We start from the raw sequence: 15,468 nt of genomic DNA, 5'->3' as shown, positions 1-15,468 counted from the left end.
TCACAGTGCGCCAGTGAGACAATGGAGGTTGGGGGCCGAAGGCCCATAGACCTGCCATGGGTATCTGCCTATTAGGCCATGGCTCTATCAGTGTAACACTGAAAGGCATTGATGATTTGCAAAACACTGTATTCCAAAGTATTATGTAAGCGATCAAACGATCACTGCTTCAAGTCCCCTAGCAAGACAAATAAGAAATTTTGAAGCATACCTAACCTTTCTGGTGACATTTCAAAATAAGCTGTCATATGTGTGTACATGAGGAATAACACTATATCTGGCCATTATAGGACTTGTATATGGTATTTTTATTAGCAGTTTTTCCCTCTGCAGGCACTAATTCTCAGTTTTCTCTGAGCTAGTGGGTGGTACTTAACTGCCATCATGTATGCCAAACAATGCACACATATGCAGGGGTGAGATCCGGCTAGCTCTCACCGATTCTCCTAAATTGGTTGTTGAAAAAGCAGCGGACTACGCGGAACCAGGGAGAGGCAGGACCTGGTCCCCCTGAGGACGCAGATACAATTGAGAAATCTAACTAGCGCTGGCTAGGCAAGGTAACTATCAATTTCACTATACCTGTGATGCAGGTGGCTTGATGACGCCATCGCGCCACCTGCTTCGTTTCACTGGAGCGGGACTGGTCAGAAATGACTAGGCCCACATGGCTGGAGGACAACATCAGAACGCGGACAGGTGAGTATGTTATATTTATTGTTTTTAGTGGGCACAGTGTCACTCTATACATCGGGCACTATGAGCCACTATCTACAGGGGGCACTGTGTGTGGAATTGCTATTTTTTCCATTTTCCCCCCGGAAAATATAATAAAAAAAAGTTAATCAAGATGTCCCATGTACCCAAAAATGGTACGAATGAACACTACATCTCGTCCCACAAAAACACAAGCCCGCATATGGCTACATCGACGGAAAAATACAAAAGTTAAGGCTCTTGGAAAGTGACGATGCAAAAACAAACAATTTTAGTTTGAATGTGGTTTTAATGTGCAAAACTAGTAAAGCATAAAAAACCTTTACAGATTTGGCATCACTGTAAACGTACAGACCCATAGAATTAAGGTAACATGTTATTTACGCCGCACGGTGAATGGAGTAAATTTAAAACGCATAGAGCCATGGTGGAATTACAATTTTTATTTCTATTTCTCCCTATTGACTTAAAAAAAAGTTAATCAAAAAATGATATGTACCCCAAAATGGTGACTTTAAAAAAATACAACTCATCCCAAAAAAAGTCTACGTACAGCTATGTCAACGAATAAATAAAAAAGTTATAGCTCTTTGAATGCGACGATGAAAAAACGGAAAAAAAAAATAATTGCTCAGTCATTACGGAATAAAATAAGCTGGTCACTAAGGGGTGGAGAGAGAACACATCTACATCCCGTTCATGCATTGTTGTCCATGAAACGGAAACTACCTATAAGGAGTAAGGCAATCTGGTGTTGTAATCCACTTTGTGCTCTGCCTAATACTATTCACTAGGACGTCTAAAGAGCTCCATAATGAATACAAACAGGCTGAAAACATGCAATGTGTACAGGTTGAAATATATGTGGGACGTACTAGAAGACTATTATAAAAATAGTATTATTAAAAATAAAATACCTTTTGAGTATGTTCCTTCCAAGGCTCTTTGGCCAATAGTGACTGTAGGCTTGTAGGCAATGCAGTAAAGCATTCATTTACGGTCATCATGTCCAGAGAATGCTTGCCCAAAGAACCAGGGGTAAATGGTGATTCATGATTCCATGACAACCAGCTACCATGGATCCCAAGGAGTAAAGGTGTAGAATGATCACCCCAGGCCACTATGGAAGCAGCAAAAACATGTAGCAGGAAGTCTACTCCCTAAACATGGAGACAAACTAATGAGACAGCTTCTCCAAGACTACCAACATAAAAACTAGCAGTGGAAAGAAATCATAAAAAAACTCTACATCAGCTTGCTGTTAAATTTAAATCATACAATGCAGTAGGGAGCAGTTCTCATAAAGTCATGATCATTTTCAAAGACAAAAATGTGCTCTACCTTACTTAGAAGAACATTATGCAAAGGGGTAGACTTATAAGCTACGTTTCGTATGTAACTGATCAAATCCAGCAGCCAGTCCAATCTTTTTAAAATGCCTAAAAGAATCAAGAAATGAAACACAATAGAATGTGTCAAATATTATAAAAATCACATAGCTTGTTACAGTTGTAGAAAGAAATGGGAAATGTACAATACAAACACATGCGGTTAAAACCGGTTTTAAAATATAGCCCATGTATACCAACCTAAAGAGGAATGTAACACAAGGGCACGAAGTGCTATTAAAGTTAAAAAACAAGAAAAATGGATAAGAAAAAAAAAAAGTGACTAGCAAAAATATCAGCAACTCCCCAAAAAAAAAAAAGAGCAAAACTATCCAAGCAATTCTTACTTTAAAGAGGTTATCTGACTTGTGAACATTTTTTGAAAACACCTGCAAATGTAATAAAACTAAATGAAAATCAGTACTGACCTCTTTCCACTGTCAATCTAGCATGGACGGTCCTCCCAGTATTTGTTTGCAAGTGGTCAAAATGTGACCACTGCAGCCAATCAGAGGGCTGCGCGGTGCCTCCAGGAGTAGGACACGTGACCTCTAAGCCCTCTGTTTGCAAAGAGGTCAAAATGTGACCACTGCAGCCAATCAAATATAGGGAGGAATGCCAAAAGCGCCAGTGCTGGATAGCTGGGGGAAAATAGAGGTGAGTACCGATTCTTTTTTGTTTTATTACATTTTTCAGGTGTTTTTTAAAAAAATGTTCACAAATCGGATAACCCCTTCAATCACCTTTTTTTTTTTACCCTATTTTATCTCATATTGCAATCAAAATTGACAAATCTATAAAGAAATCTTCTACGTGTCCAAGAAGATCAGTAATTTGAGCCTCATCCTCACAATCCGGTGTCTCGCTGTAAGGGTATGTTCACACGAGGGCGTCCGTTACGGCTGAAATTACGGGGATGTTTCAGCCTGAAAACATCCCCGTAATTTCAGCCGTAACGGCATGTGCAGGCGCTTGAACGCCGCGTCAATTACGGGCGTAATTGGCGCTGCTATTCATTGGAGTCAATGAATAACGGCTCCAATTACGGCCAAAGAAGTGACAGGTCACTTCTTTGACGCGGGCGTCTATTTACGCGCCGTCATTTGACAGCGGCGCGTAAATTACGCCTCGTGTGAACAGACAAACGTCTGCCCATTGCTTTCAATGGGCAGATGTTTGTCAGCGCTATTGAGGCGCTATTTTCGGACGTAATTCGGGGCAAAAACGCCCGAATTACGTCCGTAAATAGGCCGTGTGAACATACCCTAAGACAACTGGCTGCAGCAGGAGTCTCCCCCCTTTGAAGTAGGACACACACAGATCATGAAGCCCTGCCCCCTTGGATAAGCCCAGTTTCCTCAGCCGTTTACCAGCTGAAAATGGAAGACTTCAGCAGGAAGTTAATTTCCGTGTTCTCTGCAGGATTTCTTCAAGACTGTTTGTTTCAGGAAACATGCAGAAGATACTGCAGACTAAGGCCTCATGCACACGACCGTAGTGTTTTTCTGGTCCGCAAATTCCAGGACCGTGTTCCGTGAAATGTCATCCGCAGTTCATCCGTATGTAATCCGCAGTTCATCCGTATGTAATCCGCAAAATGCGGATGAAAAAAAAAAAGCCTAGGTAAAAAAGGATGACGACAGAACTCATTCCCGGTCGTCGCCTAGCAACACTTCCGCAAATCCGCAAAACTGCGGATGACACACGGAGGTGTATCCGCAATTTCCACGGGCCCATTGACTTCTATTGGCATGTCCGCACCGCATTTGCGGCCCATAATAAGACATGTCCGGAGTTTCTGCGGCACGGATGTGCGGACATGCGGAGAGCCGTGAAAACACGGATAGTGGGTATGGCCACATAGAAATGAATGGGTCCGCAATTAACCCGTGGATTTGCGGTTGAATTGCGGACGCAAAAACACGGTCGTGTGCATGAGGCCTAACAAATCGTGTGAGCAAGTTTATTTCTAGTTAATTTTTAGCATTCATTTATAGGTTTAATGTTCCTTTAAGACAATTGCTTAGGTAATACAATAATAAAAGATTTGGGATGCTTTCTTTCTAGTTGGAAAGCAGTAGAAACCTCTAATGTTCTGACTGCAGGTAACACTAAGCCTCACCCCTTTGCAACACACCAGTGGAAACACGAAGAAAACTGAGGTGTGGAAGACTCCTGTTATTCTGCTTGATTTCTACAAAACGGATTGTCTCCAGAATATGTAGAAGTCAAAGAAGACTGAAAGGTAGGCTGAAAGTGTTTGCTTCTTATTGATTTCTATGCTTCGTGTACCTTTAATTCTAGTACTATAGTACCTGTATTCTGGTGGCTTATGACTCTTGCTTGATAGAAACACTGTAATAACATCCAGATAATGGTCTGATTATACTTGTACTCCGCAGCTGCTTCTATCACTTCTCTCAAGTATGACAGTGGTAGACGTCCTTGAGAGATGAGATACACTCGAACAAAAGTTGATTTTAGGATGTTGCCCTTTAGTTGAGGCATGAGATTAAAACAAAAGAGGAAAAAAAACAATGTATGGCATAGTTAGCAAATCTTAATGGCCAATTAAAGAAAAATGAAAAAAATTATATGCACACACACACACACACACACACACACACACACACACACACGCTCTCACGCATGCGCTCTCGCGCACACGCTCACGTTCTGCTTACAATTAACATCAACTTCAAATAGATAACTAGGCAGCTACCTTAGTATTTTGTGAAACTTAATTTACCTTGGAAATACAGCAAATTCTTTGAACTTCACTATCTGTCAATTCTGAGATGCATTTTGTGACTTCAATGTACATCTCCATGTTTGTCTTCTGCATCACGTGCATATATGTAAAAACAGAAGAATAAAAGTGTTGTTCTTATACTGGATAAAAAGGGTGGCTTTTAATGTCATTGGTACTAAAGTCAGAATAAGGCCTCATGCACACGAACGTGCTTTTGCGGCCGCAATTCCCCCGAAAATCCACGGGAGAATTGCGGCCCCATTCATTTCTATGGGGCCATGCACATGACCGTAGTTTTAACATTGAAAATAATGGCCGCGGCCACGTGCATGGTCCGCGATTTGCGGGCGGCTCGCGGCTGACAGTCCGCTGCCGGCCGACCCGAAAATCACGGCCGTGCACATGGCTACAGTCGTGTGCATGAGGCCTTAGGCTTCTGTGTACTCAACAAGATCCATAGAACCCAACCCTCTCCCAAGCAGGCAGATTGGTCCTGACCTATAATGTAGGGCAACCCTTGTATAAGAGTGTGTACAGTTTAGCTTTGTACCATGTAGGTTTACCTGAATATCATCCGGTAATAGCTGGTATAGCCTTTCTATGGTTTTACACAGGAAACTCCAGCAATGTTGTGGAGGATTGGAAAGCTTCATAGCCTGGTTTAGACCCAGCAGAATACTGTTTAACAATTTCACATCCAATGTCTTACTTTGGGCCTCAAACTGTGAAATCATAAACGTATCCGCAAAAGTCTGCAGCTTATCCTCAGAGACATGCTTCATCCAGTGTGACAGAGAAGTAACCAGGTATGAGCGGGTTGTGAACTGCAATACAAACAAAAACTGCTTAACCCCTTAATGACCGGGCATGTTTGTACCTTAATGACCAAGCCAGATTTGTCAAATCTGGTATGTCTGACTTTATCAGAGAATAACTCTGTGAAAGTTTTGAATATCCAAGTAATTCTGACATTGTTTTTTCGTCACATGTTGTACTTTATTTTAGTGGTAAAAGTAGACTGATACGATTTGCGGAAATTAATAAAAAAATAGAAAAATGGAAGAAATTTTGTAAAAATTACCATTTTCCCCTATTTTTAACTGTTATATGTCACATATGTACACACATACTGTACAATTTTTTTAATTAAATATATATTTCTATCTCTTTACTCTATTTTGGCAGCACTTTTGAAAAAATAAAATAAATTTTCAGCAATTTAGAGGACTTACAAATTGAATAATAATTTTATACATTTTGAAGTACATTTTGTTTTCCTGCACCAAGCCAGGTTTTCAGAGGCTCATAGGTCTCAGAGTGATGGAAACCCCCACAAATGACCCCATTTAGAAAACTAGACCCCTTAAGGTATTTACCTAGGGGTATAGTAAGTATTTTGACCCCACAGTTTTTTGCTAAATTTAATACATAGCAGGTGAAAAAAAAAATAATTTCACTTTTTTTCATAAAAGTATCAGTTTGAAGACCAATTTCTTTGTAAAGCGACCATGAGAATGAAGAAACACACCACAAAATCTATCACCCTGTTTCTCCTGTTTTCAAAAATACCAACATTGTGGCCCTAATGCGCTGCCTGGACACACGGCAGGACCCAAAAGGAAGGGAGCACCCGGAGGCTTTCAGGACTCATATTTTGCTTGAAAATGTTTTAGGCCCCACTGTACATTTGGAGAGGCTTTGAGCTGCCAGAACGATAGAAACTCCCCATAAACGACCCCATTTCGAAAACTAGACCCCTTAAGGTATTTATCTAGGGGTATAGTTAGCATTTTGACCACACAGGTTTTTCGCTAAATATATTGGAATTAGTCTGTAAAAATTAAAATGTACTTTTTTTCTGAAACATAGAAATTTTTATTATTTACAAGGAATAACGAAGAAAATGCACCCCAACATTTGTAAAGCAATGTCTCCCGATTACGACAATACCCCATATGTGGTAATAAACTGCTGATTGGACCCACAGCAAGGCTCAGAAGGGAAGGAGCGCCATTTGGATTTATGATTTTGCTGGAATGGTTTTCGGTGCCATGTCGCATTTGCAATGCACTGGAGGGACCAAAACAGTGGAAACCCACCAAAAGTGACCCCATTTTGGAAAAACCTTCAAGGAATTTTTCTAGGGGTATAGTGAGCATTTACACCCCACGGGTCTTTTGCAGAGTTTATTGGAATTAGGGCGCGAAAATTAATATCAACATTTTTTCCACTAAAATGTTGCATTTTCTCATTTTCACGAGGGATAAAGGAGGAAAAAAACAACTATTTTTTATAAAGCAATTTCTTCCGAGTACGGAAATACCCCACATGTGGTCAAAAGTTTTTTCATTAGAAATGAATTAACCCTTTCAGGACTGATCCATTTTTTGCTTTCATATTTTAGATTTTCACTCCCCGCCTTCCAAGAGCCATAACTTTTTTATTTTTCCATCAATAGAGTGGTGTGAGGGCTTATTTCTTGCGGGAGGAGCTGCAGTTTTTATTGGTGCCATTTTTTGGTACATAAAAAGTGATTCAAAAGTTGTATTACATTTTTTTTTTAGAGCGAAGGTGACAAAAAAAAAAAAATGGCGGTTTCAATTATTACATTTTTTTAAGGTGTTCACTGTGCAAATTAAATATTGGTATATTGTAATAGTTCGGACTTTTACGGACGTAGCGATACCAATTTTGTTCATTTTTTTTACATTACTTTAGAAGAAAAATGCGAAAAGGTGTTTTGTTTTTTTAACTTTAAAAAAATAAATTCTCACTACTAATAACTATAATTCTGCTACACATTTTATTAATCAACCCCCTTAGGGGACCTGATCCAGCGATCATTGGATCACTGGTACAATATACTGCAATACTAATGTATTGCAGTATATTGTTATTCTTACAGGCTTCTGTAACAGAGCGATCGCTGTACCTGTCCGTTAGTACCGAGGGGACCTGCTGTAATACACAGCCGACACCCGCAGCGTATGGAGCGGGCTCAGCACGTGAGCCCGCTCCATACATCAACCGCCGCACCATGACCGGCATTTAAGTCATAGTGCGCAAAGGGGTTAATGCACAGCGGATGGTTCTAAGTGAAAATTGCAATTTTCCACTGATACGCCATTTTAGTGCATAATATGTTGTGCCCAGTTTGTGCCACAGAAGACAAATACCTCATAAAACGTTAAGCGGGTTCTCTCAGGTATGGCGACGCCATATGTGTGGGCGCAAACTGCTGCTTGAGCACGCTGCAGGGCTCAGAAGGGAGGGAGCGCCATTTTGCTTGGTAGTAGTTTTGTTTGGGGTTTTGCTGGTATTTCAGTTTATAATGTCGGGGGTATGTGTAATCTGTGCGGAGTACATCAGGGTATATGTAATCTGTGCGGGGTACATCAGGGTATAATAAGAGGGTATAATAATGGGGTAAATAAATAATAATTCATAGATATGTGGCCGGTGTCACACTGACAAATGGCGCCCGATCTTATCCGCTTTTGGAGCTCTGCACATTTTGCATCGCCATATTCTGAAAGCCAGAACTTCTTTATTTTTTCACCACCGGAGCTGTGTGAGGGCTTATTTGTTGCGGGACAATCTGTAGTTTTCATTGGTACCATTTTGGGGTACATGAGATTTTTTTTTTGATCACTTTTTATTAAATTTTTTTTCAATCCTGAGCAAAAAACAGGAATTCTGACACCGTTTTTTAGGTTTTCTTTTTGCGGCGCTCACCGTACGCTATAAATGACATTTTTACTTTATTCTGCGGGTTGGTACGGTTACGGCGATACCAGATGTATATAGGTTTGGTCCTTTTTTTTAGCGTTTGCACAATAAAATGACTTATTTAAAAAAAAAAAAAAATCTGTGTCACCATATTCTGAGAGCCGTAATTTTTTAGTCAAAAAAGCTGTGTAAGGGCTTGTTTTTTGCGGGACGGATAGAAGTTTTTATTGGTACTATTCTCGGGTACATGCGACTTTTTGATCACTTTTTATTCTTTATTTAGGGAGCGGTGGTGACCAAAAAAATTGCAATTCTGTCGTACTTTTTTATTGATTTTTTTTGGGGTGTTCATTGTGCGGGAAAAATAACTATAGTTTTAATAATTATAGTTTTATAGTTGGGGTCGTTACGAACACGGTGATACCACATATGTGTACTTTTTTAACGTGTTCATTTTTTTTCTATAATAAAAGTCTTATAGGGAAAAAAGCATTTTGTGTTTATAGAACTTATAACTTTTATTTTTTAAGACTTTTTTGAAAACATTTTTATTACTTTTTTTTACTTTTTTAACTTGTCCCACTAGGTGACATTTAGACTTGCAGCTTTGATCGCTGCTAGAGTACATTACACTACACACGTAGTGTAATGTACTCTAACTGTCATTGTGACGTGACTGTCACACTGACAGGAAGCAGAGGAGGAACGGCCGGAGGCTGTTCCTCCGAGGCTTCCGTACATGGCAACCCGGAGGTAATTATCTGACCTCCGATTGCCGTGACAAGCATCGGTAACCCCCACGATCACTTCGTGGGGGCTGCTGATGTGCTTCAAACCACTTAAATGCGGCGACGGCAATCCGTCGCCGCACTTAAGGGGTTAACTGCCGAAAGCAGCGGCGATGGTCCGCTGTCCGGCGAGACTGATGTCTCAGCTGTCTAGGACAGCTGTCAGCGCGCGTCTGTCACTCTGTGTTTACACAGAGTGACAGTTTGAAATGCGGACGAAAATGAACGTCATGGTGCGGGAACTAGCAGCCGACCATGACGTTCATTTTCGTCCTTGGTCGTTAAGGGGTTAAAGTGCTGGAATTATGAAATGAGGGGGGGGCAGTAAAACATATTCTAATCAATACTTAAGAAAAAAAATGCATATTTAATATCAGGCTAGACTCTAAATGTTCTGCCAAAGCCCAATGGAAATACAAAGTGCTAATACATACAAGTACCATCAGTTAATAGATCATAAAAGTTTATTGTGGAAGATAATGCGAACGTTGCACAGACTCACATATAAAATGATTTTTAATATGAATAAAGCCAAATAGAAATCCTTGTTACCAGCACATAATGACATGAATATATCCCAGCACAACAAGCTCCACTCCATCATCCTCGACTGCAAGTAACCTCAATATCTCCCCTCCATGTCACACTGTCAAGGGGCTAGGAAGAGGAGACATGGTGGGTTGCTGTAAAATTACCAATGATTTGGAGATATATACTGGACACCACGGTGTTACTTCAAAATGACAGTGTTCGGAACCCACCCAATATATCCCTTGTGAGTGTGATAGAGGGACAATGGAGGTACAGTGACTTGCGAAAGTATTCACACCTCTTGTTTTTCCTGTTTTGTTGCCGTACAACCTTGAATTAAAATTGATTTTTGGGGGGTTGTACACAACATGCCGACCACTTTGAAAGGTGCAAAATATTTTTTACTGTAACACAAACAACAACTAAAACAAAAAATCGGAGAACTTTAACCTCTTGCTGCCGCAACTATTTCTGTGCATTTTATCTTCATTTTTTCCTCTCCGCATTCCAAAAGCCATAATTTTTTTATTTTTCTGTCGATTTAGCCGTGTGAGAGATTGTTTTTTGTGGGATGAGCTGTAGATTTTATTAAATTTTTTTGTTGGAGGCGAGGTGACCAAAAAACAGGAAAACCTTTTTACAGTGTTCACCCTGCAGGCTAAATGTTATATTGTAGTAGTTTAGACTTTTCCAGACACAGCGATACCAGTTATGTTTATTTTATTCTTTTATATTACTTTAGGGTGAAAAAGGGAACTTTTCATTTTTTATTATATAATACTTTGAGGATCCACCTTTTGCTGCAATTACAGATGCAAGTCTCTTGCGGTATGTCTCTATTAGCTTAGCACATCTAGACACTGGGATTTTTGTCCATTTCTTCTGCTCCAAATCCTTCAGGTTAGATGGGTTGCGTTGGTGCCCAGCAGTCTGCAAGTCATGTCACAGATTCCCAATTGGATTGAGGTCTGGGCTCTGACTAGGCTATTCCAAGACTTTTATATGTTTCCTCTTAAACTATTTCAGTGTATCTTTAGCCGTATGTTTAGGGTCATTGTCCTGCTGGAAGATCAACCTCCGTCCCAGACTTAAATCCCTGGCAGATTGAAACAGGTTTTCCTCAAGAATTGCCCTGTATTTGCTGCCATCCATCTTTCCTTCCATCCTGATAAGTTCTCCAGTCTCTGCCGATGAAAAGAATCCCCACAACATGATGCTGCCACCAACGTACCTAACTGTGGGAATGGTGTTCTTGGGGTGATGGGAAATTTTTGGTTTGTGCCACACATCGCGTTTCTGATGATGGCCAAAAAGAAGAGAACCTTCTTTCTTGTGTTTGGGGAGTCTGCCACATGCTGTTCGAATAACTCAAAATGTGTTTTCTTGTTTTTTTCTTTAACCCTTTTCCATCTCAGCCATTTTTGGGATTTTCATTTTTAATTTTTCCTACCCACATTCCAAAAGCCATAACGTTTTTATTTTTCCATCGATAAAGCCATATGAGGGCTTGTTTTTTGCGGGACGAGTTGTATTTTTTCACGGCACCATTTATTGTACCATATAATGTTTTGGAAAACTGAAAAAAAAAATCTTTGTGGGGTGGAATAGGAAAAAAGACCGATTACTCAATATTTTGAGGGGTTTAGTTGTTACGGCTTTCAACATACGGTAAAAATGGCATTTTAACTTTATTCTGCCGGTCAATACGATTATGGTGATACCACATTTATATTGTTTTTTTTTTATGTTTTACAATGTCTACAAGGAAGAAACTAATTGTTAAAAATAAAAATTTGTTTTGTCGCCACATTCTGAGAGCAATAACTTTTTTATTTTTCCGTTGATTTAGCGGTGTGAGGGCTTATTTTTTGTGGTAGACTCTGGACTTGATATAACACAGTGGACCAACACCAGCAGCTGACATGGCTCCCCAAACCATCACTGACTGTGGGAACTTCACACTGGACCGCAAGACACTTGAATTGATGCCTCTCCACTCTTCCTCCAGACTCTGGGACCGAGATTTACTTTCATCTGAAAACAGGACTTTGGACACTGAGCAACAGTGTTGGTCCACTGTGTTATATCAAGTCCAGAGTCAGCGCAGCGTCTACCGGGAAATTTTCGAGCACTTTATGCTTCCCTCTGCTGACAAGCTTTATGGAGATGCTGATTTCATTTTCCAGCAGGACTTGGCACCTGCCCACACTACCAAAAGTGCCAATACCTGGTTTAATAACCACAGTATCACTGCGCTTGATTGGCCAGTAAACTCGCCTGACCTAAACCCCATAGAGAATCTATGGGGTATTGCCAAGAGGAAGATGAGACACCAGACCCAACAATGCAGACGAGCTGAAGGCCGCTATCAAAGCAACCTCATAACACCTCAGCAGTGCCACAGGCTGATCACCCCCATGCCACGCCGCATTGATGCAGTAATTCATGCAAAAGGAGCCCCGACCAAGTATTGAGTGCATATACTGTACATACTTTTCAGTAGGCCAACATTTCAGTATTAAAAATCATTTTTGAAATTGGGCTTATATAATCTGATTTTCTGAGAGACTACATTTTGGGTTTTCATTAACTGTTAGCCATAATCTTCAACATTAAAAGAAAAAAATGCTGGAAATAGATCACTCGGTGTGTAATGAATCTATATAATATATGAGTTTCACTTTTTGAATTGAATTACTGAAATAAATTAACTTTTTGATGATATTCTATTTAATTGAGAAGGACTAGTGTATATATGTATATATACAGAAAAAAGCAGAGGATTGGAGCAGCACTGTGAACAAATGCCTGACTAGGCTGGTGCAAAGCTTCAAAAATAAAGGAGTGACCTCTCCTTATGTGTTAGATATCCAAAAAAGAGAACGTGAAGCAGCACTCAAATAAAGTGAATTTATTCATCCAACATGGAACCACAACGTTTCACCTCCTCTATGAAGGCATTTTCAAGTACTTGAAAATGCCTTCATAGAGGAGGTGAAACGTTGTGGTTCCATGTTGGATGAATAAATTCACTTTATTTGAGTGCTGCTTCACGTTCTCTCTTTTGGATATATATATATATATATATATATATATATATATATATATATATATATATTTATTTACACTACTAAAAACGTTATTAAACTTTTTTTACACATTTGATTAGTCCCCCTATGGGGTACAGTATATTGTAATGTTTACAGCCTCCTATTAAGTCCTGCCAGGGCTTAACAGGAGATGAGGAAAGGCAGTCCTGGGGGGCCTTCAATAGGCCGTGGGGGCCGATGAGCTGTCAGAGGGGGGTGTCCCCCTCTTTTTAATGTCTTAGATGCTACGATCGTGATTGATTGCAGCACCTCAGGGGTTGATCGGCCAGGAACAGACAGCGCAATCGCTGTTCCTGGCTGTTTGTTCCGGGTGTCAGCTGTAATACACAGCCGACACCCGCTCCAAACATCACCCCCCCCCGGCACAACGATGTGCTATTACATCTTGGTGCTGGTAGGGATTAGGCAATGGCTTTTTCCTGGCCATTCTACTATATTGCCCCATTGGCTTATAGTGGTCCTATGTGCAGATACTTCCTTCTCCGCTGTGGATCTTTGGAGCTCCTTTAGTGTTATGGTTGGCATCTTTGCTGAATTTCTGATTAATTACATCCTGGCCCGTTGAGTTTTAGTGGGCGACCTTCTCTTTTCAGGTTAGCAGTTTTTTTCCATACTCTTCCCTTTTTGTTATAGTGGAATTGATGGTGCTCCATGGGATGTTCAAAGTTCTGCATAGTTTTTGTTTTTTTGTTTATAACCCAACCCTGACCTATTCTTCTCCACAACTTTGTCTCTGACCAGTTTGGAGAGCTTCCTCGTCTTCGTGTTGTTTGCTTAGTGGGTTTGCAGACTTCGGGACCTTTCAGAACAGGTGTATTTATGCTGACATCATGTGACAGATCATGTGACATTTTGATTGCACACAGGAGGATCTTATTCAAATAATTACATGCCTTCTGAAAATAATTGGCTTGACCAGACCTTATTTAGGGGTTTCATAGCAAAGGGGATAAAATACATATTAACTATATTTTGCATTTTTCAGTCCAGTGTAACAATATGGCCTATTTTGTCAGTTCCATTACATAAAATCAAATTTTAAATCCATTTTACTTCCAGGTTGTAATGCAACAAAACAGGAAAAACACCAAGGGATACTTTAACAAGGCACTGTAACTGCAGTCATATCTGATTCGTCAGGTTTTGAGAGACGTTAGAGTGAATGAGTTACCTCAGGAGTTATATATCCTCCACCCCTTTCATACTCAATATATCCCACAAAAGACAAAAGTTCATACAGGAAAGAAACACCAGTATAGGTTATCTATTAAAGGCAACCTTAACCCCTTCAGGACACAGCCTGTTTTGGCCTTGTGGACGCAGGCGATTTTTTCAAATCTGACATGTGTCACTTTATGTGGTAATAGCTTGGGAATGCTTTTACCTATCCAAGCGATTCTGAGATTGTTTTCTCGTGGCATATTGTACTTTACGTCTGTGAAAAAATTTGGTCGATAAATTCAGTATTTATTTATAAAAAACACCAAAATTTTGAGAAAATGTGCAAAAAATTGCATTTTTCTAAATTTGAATGTATCTGCTTGTAAAACAGATATTAATACCACACACATTAGTTACTAGTTAACATTCCCCATATGTCTACTTTATGTTTGCATCGTTTTATGAACCACCTTTTATTTTTCTAGGACGTTACAAGGCTTAGAACTTTAGCAGCAATTTCTCACATTTTCAAGAAATTTCCAAAACCTATTTTTTCATGGACCAGTTCAGTTCTGAAGTGGCTTTGAGGGCCTTATATATTAGAAACTCCCCATAAATCACCCCATTTTAAAAACTTCACCCCTCAAAGTATTCAAAATAGCATTCAGAAAGTTTCTTAACCCTTTAGGCATTTCACAGGAATTAAAGCAATGTAGAGGTGTGATTTACAAATGTAATTTTTTTTGCAGAAATTCATTTGTAATAGAAAAATTTCTGTAACACAGAAGGTTTTACCAGAGAAACGCAACTCAATACTTATTGCCCAGATTCTGCAGTTTTTATAAATATCCCACATGTGGCTCTAGTGTGATAATAGACTGAAACACCGGCCTCAGAAACAAAGGAGCACCTAGAGGATTTTGAAGCCTCCTTTTTACTACAATATATTTTAAGCTCTAAGTCTGGTTTGAAGAGGTCTTGTGGTACCTAAACAGTGGAAACCCCCAAAAAGTGACCCCATTTTGGAAACTACACCCCTCAAGGAATTTATCTAGTTGTATAGTGAGCATTTTAACCCCACAGGTTTTTTGCTGAATTTATTGGCGTTAGTCTGTGAAAATGAAAATCTACATTTCTTCTGAAGAAACATAGACATTTTTAATTTTTGCAAGGAATAAAGGAGAAAAAGCACCCCAACATTTGTAAAGAAATTTATCATGATTACGGCAATACCCCATATGTGGTCATAAACTTATATTTGAACGCATTACAGCCCTCAGAAGGGAAGGAGC

The 15,468-nt window shown here is 39.7% G+C and overlaps 1 protein-coding gene across 4 annotated transcripts in view; it reads right to left on the bottom strand.

Annotated features, from left to right (window-relative positions):
- FOCAD (focadhesin) overlaps positions 1–15,468 on the bottom strand; it is a 407,831-nt gene that overhangs the window by 2,567 nt on the left and 389,796 nt on the right. For all 4 annotated transcript variants that reach the window (XM_075825910.1, XM_075825919.1, XM_075825901.1 and 1 more), the window contains 5 exons: positions 5,421–5,681; positions 4,855–4,944; positions 4,421–4,598; positions 2,059–2,156; positions 1,635–1,877 (listed from right to left, as the gene is read on the bottom strand). In XM_075825910.1, coding sequence (XP_075682025.1) covers positions 1,635–1,877; positions 2,059–2,156; positions 4,421–4,598; positions 4,855–4,944; positions 5,421–5,681 — 870 coding nt within the window. The remainder of the gene's footprint in view (positions 1–1,634; positions 1,878–2,058; positions 2,157–4,420; positions 4,599–4,854; positions 4,945–5,420; positions 5,682–15,468) is intronic.

This window comes from Rhinoderma darwinii, chromosome 1, assembly GCF_050947455.1.
Source record: "Rhinoderma darwinii isolate aRhiDar2 chromosome 1, aRhiDar2.hap1, whole genome shotgun sequence".
NCBI classification, from domain to species: domain Eukaryota; kingdom Metazoa; phylum Chordata; class Amphibia; order Anura; family Rhinodermatidae; genus Rhinoderma; species Rhinoderma darwinii.
This window is presented reverse-complemented; position numbering and strand designations above follow the sequence as displayed.